At 35.8% G+C, this 27117-nt stretch overlaps 1 protein-coding gene and 1 long non-coding RNA gene across 2 annotated transcripts in view; one reads left to right on the top strand and one right to left on the bottom strand.

The window, feature by feature from the left end:
• Positions 1–22: 22 nt before the first annotated feature.
• FGF10 (fibroblast growth factor 10) overlaps positions 23–27117 on the bottom strand; it is an 84757-nt gene continuing 57662 nt past the window's right edge. The window contains exons 2-5 of the mRNA XM_029940918.1: positions 7578–7681; positions 2230–2972; positions 1988–2055; positions 23–311 (exon numbers count right to left, since the gene is read on the bottom strand). Of these exons, the coding sequence (XP_029796778.1) occupies positions 2775–2972; positions 7578–7681 (302 nt within the window). The 3' untranslated portion in view covers positions 23–311; positions 1988–2055; positions 2230–2774. The remainder of the gene's footprint in view (positions 312–1987; positions 2056–2229; positions 2973–7577; positions 7682–27117) is intronic.
• LOC115293161 overlaps positions 13626–27117 on the top strand; it is an 80423-nt gene continuing 66931 nt past the window's right edge. Inside the window, exons 1-2 of the long non-coding RNA XR_003909394.1 lie at positions 13626–13709; positions 23665–23769. This is a non-coding gene — a long non-coding RNA (uncharacterized LOC115293161). The remainder of the gene's footprint in view (positions 13710–23664; positions 23770–27117) is intronic.

The raw sequence follows: 27117 nt of genomic DNA, 5'->3' as shown, positions 1-27117 counted from the left end.
AATAGAACAAACAAGGACACTATTTCTGTTTTCTTTTCCCAGCATTTTTATTGATTTATTTAAATGTAACATACTATACACTGTTCAGCGTTTTGGGAGGTAGGAGGCGGGAGGGATTCTCTGTCTTTATGAGGAGTCTTCTCCGAACCAACACTCAGATGGGGACACACATTTGTGGCTGACACACCTTGACATTGTGGCCAGGGGCCACACTTCCCACAGAGGCTGAGCTTCCAAAATCATGAGGATTTTTTTTTCTAACATATAGTATTCTGGTTTGGAACTGCTTTTTCTCCAGTAGCACAATCCAGCTGCAACGGAGACCAGAATTCTTTCTCAGTTATCAAGCAAAGATGCCATTTTCAAATGCAGGAGAATCTCCTTACTCCTTACCACACTGTTTCTGTTCGTGTGTGTGTGTGTGTGTGTGTGTGTGTGTGTGTGTGTGTGTGTATGGAGGCGGGGTGGGGGGAGAGGTGAGGGAGATGTTTTCTATTTTTGGCTTCTGCAAGCTTTGATACATTTTGCTAGAAGCTGTTTTAGTGTTTCGAGTACAATAATGATGCCTGTTTACACATAGTCCCCTTGGTAATCTAAACGGCTATGTGAAATACAAATCCAGTTTGTGCCCTGTTTGCTGTTAGTGTAGTCATCTAATACTGTATTTGTCTCACCAAACGTTTAGTTTTGGTTTTGGGTGGTCCGTGTTCATGTGTCAGGTGCAATTATTACTTTAAAATAAAAGAACAAAGATAATCTAGTTCTGATAGCAATGCATTACATTATAGCTCTCAGACTCAGTTACCAATTACATTTTAACATACAGATCCCAACCACAAAAATTAAACATTTTTAGAATCTGATTTGTCAAGAAGCAAGGTGGAAGCCAAATGCCATGAAATACAACTTTAGCCATAAGCCAGAATACTTTGCCTCAAATGCATACCTTTTGAAATTCCAACTTTAAGGGATGAAAAAAAAAAGAAATCTTTTATGATTTTGCTTTATGGGAAAATGTCTTAATAAAACTAATTCTTAAGTAACAGGTTAACTGAAGTGCTGGTTGAGTAACAACACAATGAAGTGATAAGAGAAGATCACACAACACCAGCCTTTCTAGAGGTTAAACTTTAGTAAAGACACATTCAGTGAGTCTTTCCTTTGTACCAGAATCCTGTGTCTGAACAATAAAAATACACAGACCTTTTCAAAATAAAATATGAAGATAAAACCGCAGCATCAATATAATCTTATAGTTATGACTTAAAGTATTTAAAACAAATAGTATTTTTCTACACTTTTTTTTTAAATCACTACAGACACTGCAAATAAGGCTTATGTATTTATTTAGTGGAATACAATGTGACGCTGACTGGTATATCCCTACGTATTTTTTCTATGCCTGCTCTAGCAAAATGAATTTTGATATGGTTACATTATGGAATCTTCCAAAGCTCTTTAAATTTACAGAAAATAAGTTTTATTTGGTTTTGTAATGACTAGGTCATACAGCTGGAACAGGCTCCATATGTGATTAGACACAGACCACAATCTATTTGCTCAGTTTAAGCCCCTGGAAGGGTTGCACTTCAAATTCCTAGATAATTCCTGTGGGGGAGATGCGCTCTGTGGGACTCAGAAAAAGGGTTCTTATATAAGCACACAGCGTCTTCATCACTGACTACTGGGAGGCATGGCAAAAAAAAAATCTAGTGAATAATGAGGCTAGGCCACTAAACTTATTTAACAATTTTCCTTTTTGTGGTTTTGGAGACCCCATTGATATACTGAGAGAAAAGAATTTGGCCTCCCGGTCTATTTCGTATGAAAGGAAGCCTTAGGAGTGAGAGCTGTTTTTACAAGACGGCAGATAGGTCTCATCCCCAGCCATGCCCCAGCACGGTCACGTTTACTGTTGATTCTTCTTTTTGCAGAAGTGATATTAAATTAACTGATATTACACGGGGCCCTCACCCTGCTTCCCTACCTCCTCTCCTCGTCTTGAAGTGTTTGCCAAGTTTTAAAACCACTTGTCATGGACATGCATGGGGTGTGCTGCAGAGAAAGAAAAGGTAAATCAGAGGGCAGCTGCTGTGGGTACTCTTTAAAACACCAAAAGATATTTAACATCCTATTAAATAAATAACTTAGAAAGAAACAGAAAGGGATGAAGGCAGAATGCACAAGCATACCATACTATTTGTTTTGTTAGAACAGTTTTACACTAACATGTTTACATTTTTTTAATCTTATCCAATTCTTCCATGATGCCACGCCCAAAGCTCCTTTGGTTGTGCATATGATATGACCCAATTGCTTTCCAGTAAATGCTTGCGTGTCTTACTGCTCATTGAATCACTAGGCTTGAATGAGCAATGAAAGTCTGTGATACGAGTTCATATTCCATAAATAACTTTCCCGAAGATCATTCCACAGATTGTTCCATGTCCTTTAAGTTCTATCTCAGAGGTTCAAAAACAAGAACATAAACAAAAACGTAACCAAAAACCTAGCCACAGTGTTGTTCACTTAGGAATAACTTCCATCCCATTTAATCTGCCTATCATCTCGATTATAAGGCATGACACAGAACTAATTAAAAGAGCATCGTTATGTCAGCAGTGAGTACAAAACCTTCAAAGACTTCCTTTCTTGCAAGCAAGCAGACATCTGCAATGTGTCTTTGCCTTTTGAGCTACTGTCTTCATGAAGAATACCAGCTAGTCCTGGCGAAAGAGGCTTTGGTTCTGTGATAGCCACAAACATTCCTTCCTCTAGGAGTGAACCACCATTGGAAGAAAATGAGCTGAGGTGTTTTTCCTTCGTGTTTTCTGTCCTCTCCTGGGAGCTCCTTTTCCATTCAGTGCCACATACATTTGCCTCCCATTGTGCTGCCAGTTAAAGGATGCATATGTATTGTAGCCATTTTCCTCTATCCTCTCCTTCAGCTTACAGTCATTGTTAAATTCTTTCTGCAGGGGAAAAACAAAATCTCTTATTTCTGTGATGATGACACTTAATTCCATTTGACACAGACCATCCAGAGCACTCCAGTTCAAGAGCTTTGTTTGCTGATACCATTTGTACCTCAGTTGTGCACTTAAGGCACGTTGTCAACAACAGAAGAGTAAAACTCATAACCACAAAGCAGATTCTGTGTTTGAGGGCTCATGATTCATTTTAATTGATCATCATAAACACATGTTAGGGCCCCTTTAAAAAGCTGGTATGTTTTGAACATGGTCTGGTTTAAGTGCCTAGAATGATTGTGAAGAGCAGGCATTCTACTAACGGTATTTGTGATGAGCCAATGATAAACAATAGTGTTATAATACTTTTTTCAGAATAAGAACCATGCCGTCTAATGGGAGAAATAGTATTACAGGAAAACCTGTGTTTCTCAAGTTTGCAAACCGTGCCTGTAAATATACAAATATATAAATATAATAAATATATAAATATAATAAATATATCCACATTGGTAAGAAAGCAGATCTTATAGGAAAATCATAACAGTTCTAGATAGCCAAGAGGCGAAGGAGGGGTGGAGGATGTCTTCCTTTCTTAAAAATACTAGATTTCTCCATTTTGTAAATTATTTACAATTTTCCATAACCTGGAATTTTGGTAGATTTTACTCTGAGGAAGGATTGAAAACCAGGACATTGAAATGCCTTGCTTTGTGAATAACCATATCAAAGAAATTACAAACACAGTGACTCTCACTGGATGTACTGTGTAAACCTGAGACTTTGATCCTCAGAAATTCCGCTCAATAGTCAGAGTCCTTGGGCTTTGTTTCAAGTGACCATGTGTTTTTAAAGGACTCTTTGGGACAAGAATTGATGTTTCCTTCCTTCCATAAATCCAGTGTCTCACTCTGGAGTTACGAATGTAGGGGACGTACCTTACCTCACCACTAAGCAGAAGTGATATTAAATTAACTGACATTACACAGGCTCTCACCCTGCTTCCCTACCTCACCCTCCTCCCTCACCTACACCAGAGCAGGTAAGAAGCCCAAGAACTGAGGCTTCTCTTCTGGTTCTACCTTTTCCAGTCCCAGCCAAGGGTATTACAGGCATCTGCAATTGGCCTCAACCGGGCAGTTTAAACAGTTTTTCTCACTACAGGATTTAAAAAAAAATGTCACTAAATTCTCAATTCCTGCATCTGTGTATATTTAAATATTCAGGTTTCTGCGAACTAGATCCTAATTTTGAACATTATCCGAATCATCACAAACAGGTGTGTTTTATGAATTCATATTTCCAATTTAAGCTTTGTTTCCTGGAATTTATTTATCCAATGTGCTTCTATAAAGTAATATTGAAGTCTAACATCAAATGGTTCATTTGGTTGAAAGAGGGAAAGGTAAATTATTTAAGGTAAGGATTTTAATGTGACAAAAATTCCGAATTAGAAAGGAATTTAAGTCCTAACTATGTTGTTCTTTTCCCATTTATTCATCTTAGTTTGTCTAAAGCTATATGGCTTTCAAAGCAGAGATGATTTTTTTTACATGCATAGTTATATTCATTCTAATAAAGGGGGGCAGTTTAGAGACTCTAGGAGGACTGAGGTTTTTGAGATGACTTTATCTTTTAATTTATAATTTTTAAAGTTTATTTATTCATTTTGAGAGAGACAGAGTGCAAATTGAGGAGGGGCAGAGAGAGAGGAAGAGAGAGAGAATCCCAAGCAGGCTTCATGCCATCAGTGCAGAGCCTGATGTGGGGCTCAAACCCGTGAAGCTGCAAAAGCATAACGTGAGCTGAAATCAAGAATTGGGTATGCTTAGGGGCACCTGAGTGGCTCACTTGGTTAAGCGACCGACTTCGACTCAGGTCATGATCTTGCAGTCTGTGGGTTTGAGCCCTGAGTCAGGCTCTGTGCTGACGGCTCAGAGATTAGAGCCTGCTTTAGATTCTGTGTCTCCCTCCTTCTCTGCCCCTCCCCTGTTCACACTCTGTCTCTCTCTCTTTCAAAATTAAATAAACATTAAAAAACAATTTTTTTAAAGAATTGAATACACTTAGCTGACTGAACCTTCCAGGTGCCCCAAGATAACTTTATATTTGAAACAGAGCTGTGTCTAGAAAGGAGCAGTGGATGTTTAGTTCTTTTGTCTACTCAGAATAAATTTATAGAGCAATGTCTCTTAAAGTGAGGAATACCTGTAGCAGACTCCTAATCTCAAATGTTTTTTTGGGTTTTTTTTCATATTTACACTTTAGCTCAAATGTATCAGAATCCTTGAAGGAGGGATGTAGGAATCTAAGTGTTTATAGCATTTAGGCAAATCATCAATATTAAACTTAAAAAAAAAGTCTAGGCTAGAGCAAGAGCTCAAAAATAGGGTTTGTAGTTTAAAGAAAGGTTTTGAACTTCCTCAGGATGCCTCGTAAATTTCTTTGGTCCTTAAATCAGGCTGTATGAGAGCCTGTTTTATTTAAATACCGTTTTCTAATTTACTTAATGTTGTTAATCAGGTGGAAACCAAGAATACCATAGATAAATTGTTCAGAGAAGGAATAATGTAAATAAAAGAGAGACATACATTTTCCAAAAGGGAACAGAGGAAAATATTCAGTACAGAATAGAACATAAACAGATATTTAATTAATCACTCTAGGTGTTGGCCTGATATTTTCAAAAAGGCTTAGGATGTCAATGAAAATCACCTGAAAAAAGATGATAGGAATTTATAAGCATTGCACTGATGTATAGAATTATATTAGGTATGTGCTCCTGAATTTTGACGGTATACCCTCTAATGCAAAATTCCTAGTCCTAGTCCACCCTGACTGGGACATTCAATTTGAGTGGATTTTTCATTTAATTTGAGCAAGCCATCATATTTCACTCTTCCTGATGGTAATGAAAAATTGCAAAAACAATGCACTGTGGTTAGAAAATGGGCTACTTTCTGAAATGGACTGAAAGTGGAAAGTACAGGCTATGATGGGTGGAACTGCTAGGAAAGGTGGTTAGGTTTATGTGTTTATAACTCTGTGCTTTAGAAGGACTGAGTGCTGAGGATATAGTGCAGGACAAGGCAGACCCTGCCCAATTTAAGTTTACAATAAATTGGGGGAAGATAGTCAACAATAAACACAGTAAGAGAGATTTTCCAATGAATCCTCTTGCAGGTAACCAACAGGGGATGCTATGCCAGAAAGCAGTGGCCATCTACTTTAGATATAAGGGTGGGACAAAATAATTCACACATCTTAGAGTTCAAGGAGTAGAATAGGCACAGTATGTGAGCTATGTTGGACAGAACAAAAAAGTGGAGAAATGAGAGAAGTAGTAAATATTTTTATACACTGTTCATTTAAGAATTATCCATTTTTTGAGGTGCCTGGGTGGCTCTGTCAGTTAAGTGTATGACTCTTGATTTTAGCTAGGTCATGATCTCACGGTTTATGGGACTGAGCCCTGCATCATGCTCTGCATTGGGTGTGGAATCTGCTTGAGATTCTCTTTCTCCCTCTTCCTTTGCTTCTCCTCTGTTTGTCTGCTTGTGTGCGGTCTCTCTCTCTCTCTCTCTCTCTCTCAAAGGAAAAAAAAAAGGAAAAGAAATACAAATTCCTGGACCTTACCACAGCTTTAGTGTATCAGAAAATCAAGAAATGTGATTTCATCTTCCCAGTGATTGTGATGCATACTGGTTTGGGACCTGCTAGCTCTAGGCAGGCACTGTAGTTATCCTTATGCTAATCAACAAAATAAGGCAATTCACATATTTTGAAGTGACAGTCCTTAATACTTCCTGTGAAACACCAGAGATATATGTACTCAAAGCATTGGCTGAATATCAGCTCTATCACTGAATTAATGACTGATATCTAGATAAATAAAAATATGGAGTTGATTGGCACACAAATGGTAAATTTCTTTTTCTTTTTACCATTTTATTAATTTTTGAGAGACAGAGAGAGACAGTGTGATCAGGGGAAGTGCGAAGAGAGAGAGGGAGACACAGAATCTGAAGCAGGCTCCAGGTTTGGAGCTGTCAGCACAGAGCCCAATGTGGGGCTCAAACCCACGAACCATGAGATCATGACCTGAGCCAAAATCGGACACTTAACCAACTGAGCCACCCAGGTACCCTGCAAATGGCAAATTTCTTAATCTGTCTTCCCATCTTATTTTTTAAAAAATACAAAATACCAAACCTCTGTTTTATCTTCAGCTCTAAAATACACACAGTATATGATTTCTACTCAATTTAAGATCTTTGTTTTCAATGATTCTTCTCCGAGTTGTCTGCAGCACCCGTGCCAATCTGACCAGATGCTTCCGTGAGAGTCTGACCCGTTAACAGTTCAGAGCACAGACTGACGAATGCCAGCAACAGCTTGTGTGGTAGACTGATGGGTGAACAACAGAGGAAATTACAGAGTTTCAAGAGCCACTTTGCCAGCCCTTGAAACTCTGGTGACCAGCCTACTGTGGCTCTATTTCCTAGCAATAGAATGGTAACAAAGCTCTCCAATGTCTGAGGGAAACATTCCAAAACTCTGGTAATGATTTACTGCAGCGGACTTGGAAAATTAAAGCAGAATACTTACTGAGCCATAGAGTTTCCCCTTCTTGTTCATGGCTAAATAATAGTTGCTGTTAATGGCTTTGACGGCAACAACTCCGATTTCCACTGAAGTTATCTCCAGGATACCTAAACCATACAATGAAAAAAAAAAGCTAAATTTAAAGCATCACATAAATTTAGGTGAAAGAAAGAAAATCAGAAGAACTACTGAGGTTTAATTTTGATTGTTCTAAAATTAATAGATTTTTAAAACTGGGGGAAAAAAACCCCAGACCTCTTTAAATGTGCCTAAAAACCTAACAATTATACTGAAACAATAGTAAGTCTTTAAAAGAATTCCCCTATATTTTACTCTGAGCATATAAGGAAAAATATTGTTTTAATTAAAATACTTCCTTTGCTAACTCTACATTTTCAACCCCATAAATATTGAAACAACTCTATCTTAGCCTAGATTTCACAAAAACTTATCAGAGCACACATCTGTACTATGGTATTGAATTAAATCCATAGCATATGTCAATAATATGTCAGATTTACCTCAATCTGTAAAAACAGTGGTAAACTATTTCTTCTTTGTAGGATACTCAGATAAACGAAATCTCTTGGCTACATTTAACTGATAAATTCAGTTTGAAAAAATGTGTTGACATTCTGAGAAATGTCAGAAATACAGAAAGACTGATCCCAACATCTACATTGTCTGTAAAATAGCAAAATCACTACTCAGAGTTGGGAGAATATCCAATATTCTTCAGCACTTTTAAAGGCTTTCCCTCCTCCCCCCCGAAAGAGTGGAAAACTAAAGGTTTCTGTAACTGATGGACAAGAGAACTTTTCTCCTAATACACATGTTTTGGTTCATCCATCTAAAGTTAATTTTCTCTGAAACCTTTATAGGTAACTAAAGGGAGAGCATTTGAAATTTTACCCAAAATCTATTTTAGGATAAGAAGAACCTCAGGTACTAAAACTGCTTCTTATTCAGAATTCTTGGGAAAGCTTTCTCAGGTGATTAGCAAAGGCTTCTGGATCCGAGTGTCTGGGTTGGAGTCTGGCTTTGCATTTCCTAGTGAATGACCACAGGAGAAGTCACTGAACTGCGGTGTTTAAATTGCCTTTGTAAAATGGGCAACACAGTAGTTCCTCCTTCCTAGTCATGTTGTGAGGAATAAATGAGCTAGTACATATAAAATAATTAGAACTTGCCTGCAGCTAGAGCTTAGTGCCTCCTCAAATATTATTAGAGGAAATAATTTTCCTTTCACATTTAATAGATTTTGGAACTCCTTCTTCACCAAACTGTGTAAATCCTGAACAGAACATACAAATTCCCATTGGCTTAGCCCATAAAATTTGAAAGGTGATTATACATTATCATTTATTATATATCAACTGTCATAAGAAATGCCATTCTATTTTATTTTTTTTAATTTTTAAATGTTTTATTTATTTTTGAGAGAGAGAGACAGACAGACAGACAGATAGCATGAGCAGGGGACAGACAGAGAAAGAGGGAGACACAGGATCTGAAGACAGGCTCCGGGCTCTGAGCTAGCTGTCAGCACAGAGTTTGAAACCCACAAACTGTGAGATCATTACCTCAGCCAAAGTTGGACGCCTAACTGACTGAGCCACCCAGGCACCCCAAGAAATGCCATTCTAAATCTGCTCAACAAATTGTATGTTTACATGTATACCTTCCTATAGGGGAAGAGTGGCTTATTTTTAAAACATGAATGCCTCTTTCCTCCTCATCTGTCATAGGTTGACCAGTCGTATGGAGGCCAATAGAAATGTTTGAGATCGCCCACTGCAAGGTTGACAAAACCAGAGAGCTAGACTATCTGCTATGGATCATTCTGTCCATGTATCTTGTAGGAAGCCTCTGACCTAACACAGCATACTCCCTCACTAATAGGGTGGGATAAATCTCAATTGGTAAGCTCAAACCAAGGACAGATTACAAAGGGTGAAGGAGACCATATATATATATTTTACTATTGCTTTTCCTTGTGTAGCTAGTTGCCCTCAAGGTACACACAAATACACCCACTTATTTGCATAAGTTAAAATGTTTTCTTATAGTTTATTTCTTTAATTCTCACAACAGTCCTCTAAGATGGGTATTGCTATTCTTAATTACAGATGAAAAAAATAGGATATGAGAGTTATAACTCACATAAGATGATGAAGTGATACAGGTCAGTAATGATGGATTAAACACCTAAGCTTCTGGCTTTCAGACTATTTAACTCTCCATCTCTGACTATTTGTGTCTCTATCATATCCCCCCACTCTTTCCCATTCTCTCAAGGGAATCCTGTTGGAAAACCATCTGACAAAATGACCATAAGGATAATAGTCTGTAATAGGCATACCACAGAGGAAAATGTCTAAGTATCAGGGAAGGGAATCTAATATACTTTATGTCATAAGCAGAAGATACAGAGCAAGGCAGGAGGTTGAATTCTGGGGCAAGATATTTAGGCTGGTATTTACTTTGCCTAAGAAACAAGTGAACACTGTGGGTAAATTGCAGGGTGTTCCCTACATATGCTTTTGTAAGTGGAAATTGTTAGAATGAAAGATTGAAGCAAAGAATAAAGCAGGATTTTTGAAGGTGAACAGGATGTAGTGGGATTAAGCTATAGCAATAGACTGAGTTGACAAAAGGAAAAGCATTGTGATACAAATGTTACCAAATCCTTGATCAATCATTTCTGAGCATGTACGGCACATGATATATCATATTAAGCTTGGAAACCCCTGGATTTTTCTTCTTTGCACAAAATAGAAACTCAATATTTAAAGAATTTATCGGTAAATGAACCATTTTCCCAACTCTGTAACCAATTAAGGTTCACTATGCTTCAAAATAGAAAGTGGGAAGACCTAGATGATTTAAGGGTCTTTCAAATTCTGAAGAAGAAATTTTTGGGCATACCATATGCCATTAAATTATAATCTGATACTTTTGGGGTAATGAACAATGACTTCCTTTATTATCAATATCTGTTAATGTGAAAGTGACTTTCTGAGGGGCTCAAGTCTAGAGGACTTGTCCATTTTTCATAAAGAATCTCTCCAGTGTTCTCTGTTCTTTGGTGAGGATGATAAGTCTTCCTATAAAAAGTATTTTTGCAAAGGAGAACCAGAATTTTGCTTGATGGTTGTTAGACTGTTAACTTAGCATATTTGTGTATTTTGGTTCAAAATTCAATGCCAATTAAAGGATGATCTCCTAGAGGAAAGTAAGTGAAAGACATACAAATTTTTCTGTATTGCTTACAACTTATGTGAGCATACTGTTATCTCAAAAGTTATAAAGTACTGTTTTGTTAATCAAAGAAACTAAAACCTAAAAATTATATCATCAGTGAAAAGGAACATAAATTATATTTCCCATTCGTATATGTCAGCTGTTTTTTAAATTTAAAGACATATTCTTGTAGTGAAGCTCTATTACGTACATTAAGTTGTAACATCAGTTTTGATGTCTCTTAAAAGGTGAATATCCCAAGTAGTACTGTAAATCTATTCAAGAGCCTTTGGACAGTTTAATTCAAACACATAGGAAGACCTTTGAGGAGAAGGGCACTCTTAGGAAATGGGAATATGAATCAAGTAAGTTCTGGCCCTCCTCAATCAAAATCTATACTGTATTGGGAGTAAAAGACAAATACACAGAGAATTACAATAAAACATATTAAGTGGTAGTAAGAGCTAAGATGGAAAGCAAAAGAAGTAAAAATAAAAGTAGTTCATATTGGCAGTGGTTCCAAGGCAGACTTCCTCTTTGGAGATGCGACTTGAACTGAGTTTTGAAGGTTGAATACAAGGCATTTGGGGGAAAGGTGGGAAGACATGAACACAAGCATTAAGGTGAAAATAGTATGGTGTTTTCCAGAAAAATAATAAGTTTGATTTACCAACCAGAGAACAAGGAGCAAAGCAGGAAGTCAGAAGAAGTGAGATTAGGGAGTTAATAAGGCTCAAGGTATCAACCATGTGTCCTGGCAAATAGGAAGTATTTTATCTATAAATATATTACTTAAAAACCATATTAGAAAAAGCCAATTATTTGGCAAATTTATGTAAGTAAATAATAGCAATCTGTAAGGTTTATTTTGAATTACATTTAAAATCCTAAATAACGAAGTTTGATTATGTCATGACAGGTGATTGTGACATAAATCAACTCTTGTTAATGAGCACATTCTACCTAAGAATGTAACATCACCATGGTAATGGGGAGGATTTTGCAAACTGATTAAGTCCAAATGGAAATAACATAAAAGTCACAACTTTCATGTAAATCATCTTTTCTTTTAACTTTCAAGCCATCAGTTATGTTTAGATGAATCACTGAGTAGTAATCTGAGGAACGCCATTCACAAGTTTCTTTCCCAGCTTATGCTTCTCATCCTCCAGAAGAGAGGCATCTGACTGACTTTCTTCCCAGCAATCATGTTGGACCAAGAACATTTCTCTTTTTGGGCTATTTGAATAAACAAGCTATTGGCCCATCATGGGCCAATGTTTCTCCTTAAACATTTTTTCATGGACACAACAGGAGAAAATAAATAAAAGGCAAGTAAAACTTTAATAAAATTGATATAGACAAGGGGAAACCTAGATATAAAAAATAAATGCAAAATTCCATTATTCTCTCCTAAATAAGCAGAACATGAATGTATAAAGGAATCCTAGAGATTATTTGAGTAAATTAATTTGGCTAATATTTATTAAGCAACACTGTGTAGGATTTATATTAGCTTTTAGTATGGAGGATGCAAAGACAAGCAAGCACAGTCTTTACCTTCAAGGAGTTTAAAAATTGGGTAGAATAAGGACATAAATAATTAAATTCATTACAAGGAAAATATTTTAAGTGCTATATAAGAGAGAAAATATATTGTCATGGTTTTAAATAATAAAATTGTCCCAAAGAAGATGGTTGATGTTTGGGGTGAATCTTTCAGGGTAGCATTTTAGTAGGTGAAAATTTGAAAAGTTGAGGGGAATAGTCTGTGCAGAGAAAAGTGAATGAGTAAAGAAAGGCATGGCAGAAGGAGAAGGATTCAGTATGTATTTGAGCGATGGTTGGCTCTTCCCACCAGTTGTACTTTGTGAGGGCCACTTTCAATCAAAGTATAGACTGTATTTTATTGAGTAGCTGTGGTACTTTCCTAGGTGAGGAATGTACTGTTTAAAACTTTGTTGTTGTGAAACTTGGAAGCAGCCTTGGAATGTTAGAGCCTCACGAATTCAGAATCTGTCACATCTGTTATTTCACTCTGAACATTTTACTCAAAATTATAATGTTTTATAGTTTTAGTCAATATACTGAAACATATTATGATTAGTATAGTGTATTACACAAATCCTAACTTCTCTAAATTAAATCTCTTTCTCATGGTTTGTTGTCAAGTGTCCCAATATAACATATCCTAATTATAATTTATAATTATGTCCTAATATTAAAAGGCCTGTACTCCCAACTCTGACTTTCTGGAGTTGGTATCACATTTACACTATCCAGTTTGGAGATGCCGTGGCCATACCTTTGAGTGTGGGGCTAAATGGCCCCATCTGTGGTCTTGAGAATCATCTGTGAGTTGCATATCCATAATTGTGTATCTTTCTCAAAGAACCATAGAAATCGCAGTGATGTTCATTTTTTAAAAAATTAGAACAGGGCATTCATACATAGTTCTTAATATGTGCTCAATATATTTTTATTGAATGAATTATAATGAATCAATGAGTGGGCAGTCTAGCAACTAGCTGAGTAAAGGAAAACTCAGTATTCATTAAATACAGAATTTTTTTTCTTTTGATAGTAAAGTCAAACTTGTAAATCCTTGATATAAATTAATACATCCAAATAAAATGAAAATGAAAATAAAAGGAAATGCCAAAATGTGTATACTTCAAAGGAAAAGTCAGTGAATTGCAAAATATAAGTATTTATTTATAGGGAATTGTTACAAATCTGAAACTCCTTAAATTTTGTTTAATAATACATGTATGGCTCTTCAACTCTTCATTATTAACTGTCAGAAAAGGGGTGTCAAACATGGACCAGAAAGGCTATCTAGAGCATGAGGTTTCAAGGCAGCTTTCTTGGTGAAGAAAAGCACCATTTGGGGTAAGTTGAATTGAAAGACAGTGATAGCACAAAAGTCAAAAACTAATACAGAGTGACTGTCATGTATCATATACTTTTAATATTCATATCAGTCTCACAAAATATATCAAGCTAAGCATTATGTTCTATATATGCTGAAATTGGGCCTTCGATAAATTAAATCAGTTGGTGAACACACACTCACCTGGGGTAGGGTAGGTTCAGTGTTTGGGTTCAAGGCCCATTCTCTTTCCACTAACTCAGGTTTTGTAGAATAAGGTTGAAAATAACAAAATAAAAAAGGCAGTGATAAAGACTGTTTTACTTGTTTTGAAAACTTTTCTCCATATTCTAGCAGACACTTGATTTTTAGAAAATTTCAAAAGTATTTTAGAGAAGCATACCAACTAGTTAACACAAAGAGATTAATTTTTATATAGATTAATTTTCTAGGTAACTAAAGTTTTATAGCTTCTTAGACTTTATTAAAAAATAATTTGGCATCTTCACCTTCAAGTTCATTCACTTTCTTGTTCATATATGGAGATGACTAATCAAAATTTAATGTTTTTCTTGATGACATTATGACTTCTCTACTGTGAAAGTTGAATGCTCTAAGAAGCCTTCTGAGCACCTTTATTAAAATAAGCTGATAAATTAATATGAGATCTGGTTAGAATTGAGTCAAAATTATGGGCAGGGTTTGGTGGTATTTTTTTTTTCTGAGTATAGGATATGAGATCTTGCATAGAAATCCTAGAATCTGTTTTTGATACATTCTTTTGTACATTCCAGAGACTGAAGTTCTATGCAAATGTGAAAAATTCTGGGGAAACATGATAATATTCAGGCTTATCTTTAGAACAAATTATGCTAGTTTTGTCTTTTATATTTATGATAAGACAAATATAATTTTCTTATGTTATAAAAATTATAATAATTTGCAAACAATCTAATGGGGTATAATTTTGCTTCATAATTACCAATGTTGCAAAAATTATACAGCAATTATTATTCCAGCTGGTAGTTCATTTACACTCTTGAATTTCTTGAAAACATGATTCCACTCATGGTTTTTGATAGTGAAAAGCTACTTTCCATCTAGGAAGTCCAATTGATTTTAGGTTCATAAGAGTATGTCCAGAAAAAATACATAGCAATTTTCAAAGCTAAATAATTTCCATCATAATAATTAAAAATATTTCAAACAATGTTTTCATTTCTCTTTAATGTGAAACAGTTAAATTAATTAAAGCCTGAACACATTGTGTGACTGATGAACTCTCACACAGCACAAAGGAACTTCTCTGAACACTATGCAAAGAGACTTGACCAAACTTAAGCCTGACTTCCATCTGCCTTGGGCTCTGTCCCTAAAGGTGACCTCAGGTCCCATGCTGAGTCTTTACTTAAGAAAATGCAATGCTCTCCAACTGCAAAGTATATGTTGTTCCAACTGACCTTCCAATATTATTTTCAGTAATTCTCCACTTATTCCCTTTCATAATTTTTCATTTCCACATAGATTCTCATCTCTTTTTTTTCTCATCTTTTCCACTTCTACATAATCCTTTTCTCCCTTAGAAACCTCAATCGTCTTTGGCTATTTGGAGTTAAGCTCAGTAAATATTGTAGTTTCTCTTCCTTAATAAAATGAATAAAATCTGTCTTCTCGCCTTTAACAAGCATCTGATGCTATTTGGTTGCTGGACAATTACATGTGCTCAAAAAATTTCACAGAAATTACGAGTAGAAAACTGTTATCAAATTCATGGGTAGTAGCATATCCCCTGCAAAACAGTCTATGAGTGGTGAATGCCAGAAGGAAGAAGAGAGTGTTTTTGAAGACTGGGAGAGGAGAACACATAGCTGAAGGGTAGCATAACTCTGTTAATATCTCTTAGCTTAAGTAGCCCTGTTTGGAATTGCATACTTACTTGATTCAACATCAAAAAGTGGATCTAAACTCTAGCTTAACCATCTTGAAAGAATGTCAAAATGTTCCTAATTGCTGTATACTGAGACTAACTGGACAGCAACATTTGTGATACTAATTTTACTTTTTGTATTGCCTATTTATATTCCCATTTCATTTCTTTCTACACTGCTCCCCACCATCTGTCTGTCTCTCAATCACACACACACACACACACACACACACACACACACACACACACAGTAAGGCAGCTAGTAATTTCACACACATATACACACAAAATTTTAAAGGGAACATCACAGTCTTATTTTATATGATAAAATTAATGGAAGAGTTTAAGTATAGAGGGAAGTAGCTCTAAAAGAGCAGAAGAACTTGGCTTAACATCCATATGTTAACCAGCTATATGACCTTGAATAAGTCATTTATAATTCCTGAGTCTTGGTTTCCTCCTTTGCAAATTGGAGCCAATTGTGTGTGTACAGCTCATAGGATTGCAGAGAATATGGAGAAGTGGGTATTGGATAGGTATTTGCTATCTGCTGAAGTTGGCTCATTTTTTATATCAGTGGTTCCCAAACTTAAGCATGCATCAAAATTATCTGGAAGGTTTGTTTAAACACAGATTGCTGGGCTTTTTAATTTAGTAGATCTGGGGAGGGGCCAGAGAATTTGAATTTTAAGCCATTTCCCAAGAATGCTGATTCTACTGGTCAAGGTCCACACACTGTTATATACACTACAATTCAGAGATGGAGCAGGTTTTTGATATAAATAAAAAGCATTGATGGAAACAGAGGAGAACCACAAACAGGAATAGACACACATAATGGAAGGGGCCTAACATCAATGAAAAACTTTTACAGAATGTGGAAAGAAGTGCTAGATTTTTCTTTTGTGTATTTCTTAATGTTTATTTATGTATTTTGAGAGAGAGAGAGAGAGAGAGAGAGAGAGAGAGAGAGAGAGAATATGAGAATGAATGAATTTTTAGAGGCTCCACATGGAGCCAGATACAGGGCTTGATGCCATGACCCTGGCTGGGATCATGACCTGAGCCAAAATGAAGAGTCCACCATTCAGCCACCTGAGCCACCCAGGCGCCCCGCTTTTGTGTATTTTTGATAGGTGTGGGCCTCAGCATCTGCATTACTAACCAGGTGGACTTGGAATTTGTGTACAAATATACCTTATTGTTGTCTATAGGCAATGTTTTTTAGAGATTTGCAAGAAGATTATCATAATCTCTTTTTTCTTCCCCTAAATAAGAATGTGGAAATGTTGGTTGAAATTTAAGTGCCTTCACTTACTCCTTTAAGTATTTTACAGGCATTCTCATAGGACTAATTGTGTCAACAGTCTAAAAATTAAGGGACCATATGACCCCTTTATTGTTATACTAATGGCCAAGAAATTGCTACAAATCAGTAGAAAGTCACTTGATCCATTAACCTCCACCCAGAGTTAAAGGCATACACTCACTTGCTCTGGCACGATCTCACCTTTAAAAAGAGGACACCAGAGCGGGCTAATCATAGTCTAGTTCTGGTTCACCTTGTACTATTTTAGACTCTACAGGCCCTTTCAGCGTAAGGCAAATGATTTAGTTTCTCTGTCGTCCACAGTTCTTTGAGATACCCTGACAAGCATTTAGAACTGTAGACAGAAACAGGACTTACGTTAGCAGAAATTTCTCTATATAACAAGATACATATTTTTCTTAATTTGTTAAAGACCACAGTGGCCTTTTACCTTTTCAACTGGTGCTTCATAGACAAATACAATCATTATCTTGGCCTTTTTGATCAACTCAGTGGCAAATTCTAAATTATTTCTCAATTTAAGGCTATATTCAATTGACCTGTATTGTAGGTCAGCCATTGTCATTGAACTACCATTAAAGGTAACCAGAAACTAACACAATTTTAGGGACAATACTCCCAGTTGTAAATTAATTGTTAGTGTGTTAAAGATTAATTTTCTGCTGCATTTTTAATTGCAAATGAAATGTGATTCTGGAATGTTCCCTGTTGATCATCAGTCAACAAATAGTTGCAGGTGGTCATTTAAAGTCTCTTCATGGCACTGTGCTAGATCAATAGATTTAGTAAATGCAACAATTTTTCTTTTTTATTTCCTTCTTCAGAGATTGCTTTTTGTCCATTTAACCTTATTGAATTATGTCAGGAAATATTTATCAACATTTTAGTAGGGCCATGTTTTCAAACATTACCTTCTGTGTTCTTAGGCTATCTTCACAATGAAATATAGATTAAAGGTTTCTAAGGATGAGAGTTTATTTGGGATTTTTGAGAATTGTCCACGGGAAATGTTGAAATAAATTTAGTTAGCTTGCAAAATGAGGAAAGGTTATATGGCTTACTTTGCATGAAATAAAGACTTAAAAGAGCTTGTGTGCCCCTAGAAATGGGAATTATACCCCCACTCCCAACTACCACTAATCTGAGAACAAACAGATAAACAAACTGGAATACTTACATGTTTGAGTCATTTGCTCTCATTTACCCAGGATAATTGGATTCCATTGGATTCCATTTTACATTGGAACAAAGGATAGAAAATCGCATAAAACAGAAAAGTTTAGAAAAGGAGGCTGGGGGCGCCTGGGTGTCTCAGTAGGTTAAGCCTCCAGTTCAGGTCAGATCTCACATTCGTGGGTTTGAGCCCCACATCAGGCTCTGTGCTGACAGCTAGCTCAGAGCCTGGAGCCTGCTTCCGGTTCTGTGTCTCCTTTTCTCTCTGACCCTCCCCCTCCCATGCTCTGTCTCTGTCTGTATCAAAAATAAATAAAACATTAAAAAAATTTTAGAAAAGGAGGATGAGGCTACCCTTAGAAAAGCCCAGTGCAATTCATTAGAATGGTAATAAGGCCATGAGTAAGGCTGAGAGTAGTTACTAAAAATATTTCTTCCTGAAAAGTAAGCTTATTTCTGCATCAGAAAATATATTTGTCTATAAAGTTGTATAAAGCTATCTATAGTTTTGCCTTTTTTCCTCCATTGTGTTTGGTAAAACCAATTTTTCAGGAAAAATTTTAGAAAATTAGAAATCCTAGTTTCTTGCCACTATTTGGCCCTCGGAATAGAACAAATTATTCCTCTTGCATTTCACATTTTGGGAAAAAGCCTGAAGGAATCCTAATGTGGATTGTGTCTCCTCACTTGAGCCTTGAATAGAAGGAAAGTCTCCCATTCAGTAGGATAAGTTTTAAATACTAACCAAGTAAAAATAAGGGACAGTTGCTGCAATATTTTTGCTGTTGGAAAACTCCATAGAGAATACAAAATAGTACTAGAAATTTATTATGTTTTAATAAAATTCCAGTAACTTTCTAAACAATTCTACTGTGATAAGGAGGTATTGGTAGGAATGCCGGTTGTATCACTCACCCCCTGCTCCCCCAAAACTAAGTCATTATAGTTTATTTTGAGAAATGTTCTGTGTTTAATCAAAACTCCAGTCTAACTTAAAGCACAGATTTCACAGCCTCAAAATTAGCTAAAATTACTAAACAAGAATAGTCCCATTTTTTAGTGATGAAAATTTATACATTTTAAGGCTTAAGAAAAAGTTAAGTTTTAGCAAATTGTAGAGGGAGAAAAGAGTTTGACAAAATCTAAAAAGTATCTGGTTCATCTCTGACTCTCTTCTATAGTGGATGACCCTAGGAGACCCAAGGACATTGAGGGACTTACCAAGCACCTCTAGAAGATTACTAGGACTGAAATAGTCCATGTTCTTTCTACTACACCATGAGGTTTCTATAAACATTTACAAACTATTGGCAGCCAGGCAAAAATGTTATATCTACTTAATGTTTTATAGAGCAATTTATCTTGTTCATTACCCAGAAATAATTCATTCTAGTTGATCTCAACCACTGCATTCTATCTATCAAAGAAGAAAAAATTTAAAGCCAACAAAAGGGTTAGAGAAATTACTTCATGGCTTATTTCACTAAATGATCACCATTTCAGTATAGATACTTATTCTAAGGACATTCCTACAACATGTCTACCATATTTACTCAAGTTTTTATGAATTTCTTTAATACAATGAAATATAATATAGACGATCTTTTCTCCTCAACTTAATGAAAAGAATAAAATAAGTCAGTAGAGTACATCTTGGTGTTGGGTTTCTGGCAAGAAAAAGTCTTACTTGATGCATTGATGTCCTCACTGATTAGCTAAGCATGAATAGCCCTAAGTAGTTTAAAATAATGTACAGCAAGTTTTAGGATTCAAATTCAGGCTCACTTGAACATGAATGTCTATGCTGACATTCTAGCATAACAACATGGGAAAAGCAACATGGGTGAGGAGATGTTCTTTTTTTAAAGATTATTTAAACTTTGAGAGATGGGCAGGGGTTGAGAGAGAGAGGTAGAGAAAGAATCCCAAATGCAGCTCAATCTCATGAACCCTGATCATGATCTGAGCTGAAAGTAAGAATTGGACTCTTAACCCACTGAGCCACCAGGTGCCCCAGGATTCAATTTCAGGCTCCCTTTGAAAATGAATGTCTTCTCTGACATTCTAGCATAGGGAAAAGAAACATGGGCTAGGAGAAGATGTTCTAAGAACAGACACTGTTACCTTAACTACATGTAGGATTGGTGGGGGGTAGAGAATATTATTCCTTCTTTAGTGACATACAACTAAAGATTGATAATAGAACCCAACACATGTATCCTTTATTGCTCTTTGCAATAATACATGAGAAATGGAATGCTATTCATGGTTTTTAAACTCATTGAATATTTTTACTGTTTTCATTATATCTTCATTTAATACCTATCTATAAATAAAATATTAGATAAGAAGACTTGACATATAATATCTGTTTCCCCATGGTGGATGCTGACCAAGAGTTATCTCAATATCACATCTTATTTAAAAGCCAATGCTTAATTTGGTTTAAAATAGGATGTTATTGAGAAAGTGCACATATCCCTTAAGAGAAAACATGATCTCTGTGATCCAAATTTGAATTTTAAAACTGATGGATAAGGGAAGATTATATGTAGGTGGTGGTCCCAAATAATCAATCAAGAATACTTTAGAGAGCTTTAAAAAATGCTGAAAGGCAATCAAAATGTGGAGAAATATATTTGTATCTTTTAGGCAAGTGTTATTTCATACCCATCTTGGTTCAAGTCTGTAAACTTTTCTGAATAAAACATGCTGAAAATTTAGCATTTAAGACTAGAAGATAGGTTACGACTACTATGTACCTGAGTTATGACATATGTAAAATATTTCTGGGATCCAGATTATAGAAAAAAAGATGAAGAGAAAACCAAAACTGAAAAGTTAATAGAGGAGAAACGCTGCAAGAAATAAAATGACTGGACTGACTTGACCCAAATCATGCTAACTGCGTATGTTTCACTTTGCTCAAAAAATTATCCAAAATTCTTAACACCTTCAAAAATTTTGGGAAAAAATTATATTCAAAGAAAAGTTGTCGACTTCTTTGTAGGATACACTAGTTATGCTGGGTAAAACTCTACAATATTATATTTTAGAGAAATGTTTCCATTTATGTTAATTTATCAAAATTGAAAACATTTCCTGCAGAAGACTCAATTAATATTATTTGATTCATATAATGAATTGTAAGAAGGAATTTGAATTCATTTGCTCAATTCAGTATACACAGTATTGTCAAATAATTATTAAATATGTATACACATTTGTTTATATAGTATTGTCAAGTAATTATTCAACTGAAATAAGAAAATTTATAATAATTTACGATGAGTAAAATTTTGGTGCATAGATATGGGAAAGGGAAAAACAGAAGCTAGAAACTTGAAAATAACTTGTCAAGCTGCCATTGAAATGGCAAAATACAGTTTTAGGCAAAGTGGTTGGCTTTTTAGCAAGTCAGGTTAGTAAATTAATTGAAATACCTATTAAAACAAGAAACATTCAGTAGTTTCATACTATTTGGTTTCTATTGCAAATTTTTCCTCCTTTCCTACTAATTCTAGATGGCTAAAAGAAAACTCCGATTATAATATAATTTAATTTAGTACAAGCATTGAAATATTTCAGTGTAGATTATTCTTGGGTAAGATTCAAAGTAAACTCTGCTTGTTTTCGTATAAGAATCTTTACAAATGATGTCCAAAGAGATGTCAAATCTAGTGTCATAATTTAATTTTAGGAGGAGATATATTTAAAGTCTCCTTATTTTACCAAAACAAACCCAGAAATTCAGAGCTCATAATATAATATACATTTTTGGTCAGTGTTATTAAATAGATCACAAATAGAAACATGCACATCTATCTTATACAAACCGGTTAAAATATAATTATAAAAATTAAAAAAAAACTAAGCAAATAAATAAATAAAAATAGACATGCTCTGAGAAAGCTCAAAAAGCTTGATTAAACTATTGGCAGACCATAGAAATGGGGCTGAAGAATAAAACTCTATTAAGGAATTTTTATTTATGGACAGGTTATACCTACTCTGTGGCTGAACTTAATTCATGATGCAATGGTAAAAGAACTAGGCCTATTTTCTTATCAAGGAGAAATGTTCAGTATGCCGCTTTCAGATTCTTTCAAGACTCTGATCTTGGATCATTTGGCAAAAGGGCGACCTATGGAGGAGAATGAATTTGGTTGGAGGTGGAAAGAGTCTCAATTTGCCCCTTAGATTATTGAAAACATGACTCTTTTGTTTATTGTATAGGCCACATCTGTACTACCCATAGCAGAGGGACAGTCCAGAATTGTGGAACAAATTAATTAATTTATCTGAATAAATTAATGTGCAAAGTACCTGTTTCAACTTTGATCCACTTACTTTCCTCTGGTAAGAGGAAAGGAGGGAAAGCTATTGGCAGGTATTCCTTCTTAATTTCAGGGTGCCAGTGTGACCCTGGGTACTTGAGTAAAATCAGAAGTCAATTCATTTTTACCTTCTAGAGCAGACAGGAATGTGGAGGAACACAGCATGGTCTCCTTCCACTGCCCTAATTTTTCTTCCATTCTCAGCATGATCTCTGACCCAGAGGCTGATCCCTCATATTAATCTTGCATGTATATATTCAACTCAAAGTAATGAGTTGTTATGGTGAGGGACTTATTACCTTATGTAATCCTATGAAAATATTAAAAAAAACATTGGATGTTTACTGTGTATGAAAGCCACCTACCAAGCATAAAAAGTGCCACTGTGACTTGCATGTATTAGAAGAGAAAAATAAAACGATGTCCTGAAACTAAGTGCAGAATTATCCTGCTCAATCTTTTCCCATTAAATTCTACTTGCTTCATTCACAACAAAAGTCAAGGACCACGTTCCATAGGTGTGCGATCATAAAGAATTTGAAAAACCTTAAAAAAGTCCCCTAGCCATGAAGTCTAGTATTTCAGTCCATACCACTCCTGTGGACTCAGTGCACACTAACGGCGTATCCTTTGCCTCAGAAACTTGGTCAAGAATGTTAAGGTAATGAGGTTTGCTGCAAATGTCCAAACACAAACAACTACTTGTTGACTCTAAAGCCCTGATGGGTGTTTTCACCTTGAGTGCTTAACAGCTTTCCAGCATAGTGGGAGATCCTATCTTTATTCCTCTAGCCTACAAATAACCTTCTCATCCCTCTTTGCTTTCTCAGTCAACACTTTAAGTCTGGAGAGGATGACAGAGTCTTTTCTTTATGTTCAGACTTAAAAGCTCCTAGAAGAGCACAGCCATTTCACGCCTTTCCTCGTTCATCATCATCAACTCCTCTTTTTATTGTTTCTCTAACCTGCCATTCAACAAAAACAGCCGCTTATAATTATGTTTGTGGTACTAGGCTATGTGATCTAATTGCACAGACTTGTGGCACATGTCTTGTCCAGTTACACAAACTTGATTTTCAAAAAGAGAGCTTCTGAGACATTTTTTAGCTGTCTTCCCACTCACAAACTTCAAGGGATGTGCACAGCATCCTGCGAAATGCCAGTACCTGACCATTGTTTTCATTTTTTTCCCTTTCAACTTCATTCAGCTCTTCCAAAATTCTGGCATCCCTGGAGAGTGAGGAGTGTACTACATACTGGAATCTGATCGTTTTCTCTTCTCAGTTGCCCTTGCTACCTAATTACTGTATAAGGTAATTATGTGGGAAAGTCAGAGGTATTTTTGACTTTTAAATTGAAGCAAATCATTGACACACTAAGTCTTTAAGTAGACAAAATTTTTTGACCAACTAATTAGAGGCAGAAAAATATATAGTTATTTTCTTTGCAAGATATTTTGTGAGATAATTTGTCAGACAGATTCTGCATGTTGCCCTTAATTCTTACGATAGCCTGATAGTCTCACCTTGTTAATAAATATTTTTAAAAAGATTAAGGAGAAAACCATATAAAGAAAACTATTTCAAATAGGTCCCTATCCAGAATAATTTGTTGATAAGTTCGAAGAATTGATATTGCAGATGAAGATTTTGCATTTACTTTTAGCAAATAGGGACATCTCTTTGATTTCTTTTGACTTTACCAAGCCTAGTTTTTATTGTGTTTGTTGAAGCCAATCTCTTCCTAATTGGTTGGCATATTTTGATGGTAGGCTTTTAACCTGACACCACTGACTTCTTCATCAACACCTCCAACCTCAACCAACACCCATATTGACACGATAACTTAAGTGAAAAATACCACAAAATGAGCATACACTTAATATCAGAAACATTTGTTTTGACATCTATGGCTCAGACCTTCTAAGTAGTCCTGGCAAAATTACCATCTAGTCTCCAACACAAAACAGCTGTTGTAGGTGGCAAACTCTTGTCAACCTTTCAGAATGGCTAACTGGCAAGATCTTGTTCCAATTCATCTTTAGCCTCTACTGAATCTGGACAAACAACTTGAATTTGTGCCAAATTCCTCTTCCTGAAATAGGCAGCCTGACTTCCCACGGAGACATAGAGTTTTTAGAGCCTTGGTATCCCCAGGGTATCTGCTAGTACAAAGCTGGTCTAGGATAAGCCACATTAATAGCAGTTTCCTCTTGTCATTCTTAAGCTGTCCTTTTATATTTATGAGCTCATCCACATGAGTTAAATGTTTTGCATATATTTTTGCTACTTCAGTAGCTGATACTTGCTCAAAAACTGCAAGTTCTTTAATCCTTCAGTAAATAGCTTTTCAGCATTTCCAAAAGAATTTGATTTTCAAAAAGAAAGTTGACTAAAAAGGCATTATAAACAAGTTGCAAGGAGACAGTCGTAGTTGATACTGCCCTTTCTCAACATGTGGCTTATGTTACTACTGAACAGGTCCTCAGCTTTTATCTGTGGGAGCTGCGAGGCTGACTGCTTATAAAGTCTCACTGTCTAATTAATTCTTACTTAAAACTCACCTAAGGAAGTCTAACATGGATAGGAAGTTGGTTTCTGTTAGCTGTTCCACCTTTCACCCTACCACACATCTAGGAAATACTCAGTTTAAGATCAGATCCAAGCCTTTTGGCATTAACTACCTCTAAACATTTAGATATCACCAGCAATTTGCCTCTGCTTTAAAAAATTAAAAGCATATTTGAGATATAAACATGAATATGCCACTAATATTACTGCAATAATTGAGAGCTATTCTTCTTCTTATAGTGAGAAAAAAAGAATATTCTCAGATGAAATAGCATAAGTACAAATGGTAATATTCTCCTAAGACAACTGCATGTATATTTTATATGAATGCTAAAAATGAAGTTTATTAAATGCTACTGGTTTTACTGTTGTTATAGTAGGGAAAACACCCTATATAGTTAACAATTTAAATTGTTTACAAGTTGGGGATTATTTGCTCAATTGATTAGATATTGTCTTTTTTTTGTGCTAAACTATTGCCTATTTAAAATAGAAAAAAAGAAGTACTTGGATCTTTTATTCAGACTGATTCAATCATAGAAGTCATATTTTATGTTCATATTCTCATAATTAAGAATGATCTTGTGGGGCTCCTGGGTGGCTCAGTCAGTTGTGTCTGACTGTTGGTTTTGGCTCAGGTCATGATCTCATGGTTTGTGAGTTCGAGGCTCACATCGGGGTCTGTGCTGACAGTGCAGAGCCTCCTTGGGATTCTTGCTCTCCTTCTCTCTCTGCTACTCCCTGCTCACTTGCTCTTTCTGTCTATAAAAATAGATAAACTTAAAAATAAAAAAATTTTAAAAAGATGTTGTGGCTAACACTGTAAATAGTTATAACTGATAAAATTATTACCACTGGTTATGACATCATTTATACAGGATAACTAAAAGTAAAAAGAGAGGTGGGTGGGTGGAAAGTGACTCTGAAAAATTTATTTGGGAGCTAGATTAAATTTTTTTGTCAAGATAGAAATTAAGCAAGATTAGGTATTTCTTTCAAAACATATGCACTGGGGTGCCTGGATGGCTCAGTCACTTGAATGTCCTAACGGTGAGGTCATGATCTCACAGTTGATGGGTTTGAGCCCCGCATTGGCCTCTATGCTGACAGCTCAGAGCCTTGAGCCTGCTTCAGATTCTGTCTCCCTCTCTTTCTGCCCCTCCCCTGCTCATGTTCTGTGTCTCTCTGTCTCAAAAATAAATAAACATTAAAAAAATAAGAATAAAAACATATGCACTTACTTTGGACCTTCTTTGTTGCTGGGGTCTCCCCACTAAGACATTGTTTCACCATAAATTTTTATCTTGGAGCTTTGCTCAATAACTGAGACTAGGAATCTGCTTGCATTAGATCCATCAACACCCAAATGCTTATGTCTGCTAACTTTATGTGATTTTAGTTTTTCTTAAATGGTTGCATTGATAAGAGAAAAAGGAAGAGGAAACTATAAATGTAGCTTTGTGCCTTTAATTGGAGGCTCCGACATTTTTCTCATGCGATTTCCATGTTTGGTTCAATGTTTTCTAAAAAAGCAGTGACATTTAAAACATTCTTTAAAAGGTCATTCTGAAGACATGTGAGCAAGTTGTACTGAGGGTGTTGTATGTGCAATTAGGGTTCCTTTCTCTGTAAAGCCTTGCCAGTTTCTTAGATGAATGAAGATCTACCAGCTCAGTTTTCATCACCTTCTGTATCTTTGGGTCTGACACAATGTTGTTGATCCCATTTTGCATGCAAAAAGCCATATGGGACTGAGAATTAAAAACAGTTACCGGCCAAGCTATTATAACACACGTAACTAAAGACCACCAAGAGCAAAACTCATGCTAGCATCACGCTAAAAGGAATGTGAAACAGTGCCATGAATATTATGGTTACTCAATACCTAATGATTGGTTATTTACATGTGGACACTTTGGGGCTGGAGCTGGAGACATCTAGGCTTTGTTTCTGATGGCAGTGCTGTTGCATATAAATAACTGAAGGGAAAAAAAACCCCAAATGCTTCCCCTTCTATCTTCCCTCTTAAGAAACAAGAACTAACAGTGCTAAACCCACAAGATGTGTAAAGCAGAAGCATGAACTCCATTT

This window comes from Suricata suricatta, chromosome 6 (assembly GCF_006229205.1).
Source record: "Suricata suricatta isolate VVHF042 chromosome 6, meerkat_22Aug2017_6uvM2_HiC, whole genome shotgun sequence".
Classification (NCBI taxonomy): domain Eukaryota; kingdom Metazoa; phylum Chordata; class Mammalia; order Carnivora; family Herpestidae; genus Suricata; species Suricata suricatta.
This window is presented reverse-complemented; position numbering and strand designations above follow the sequence as displayed.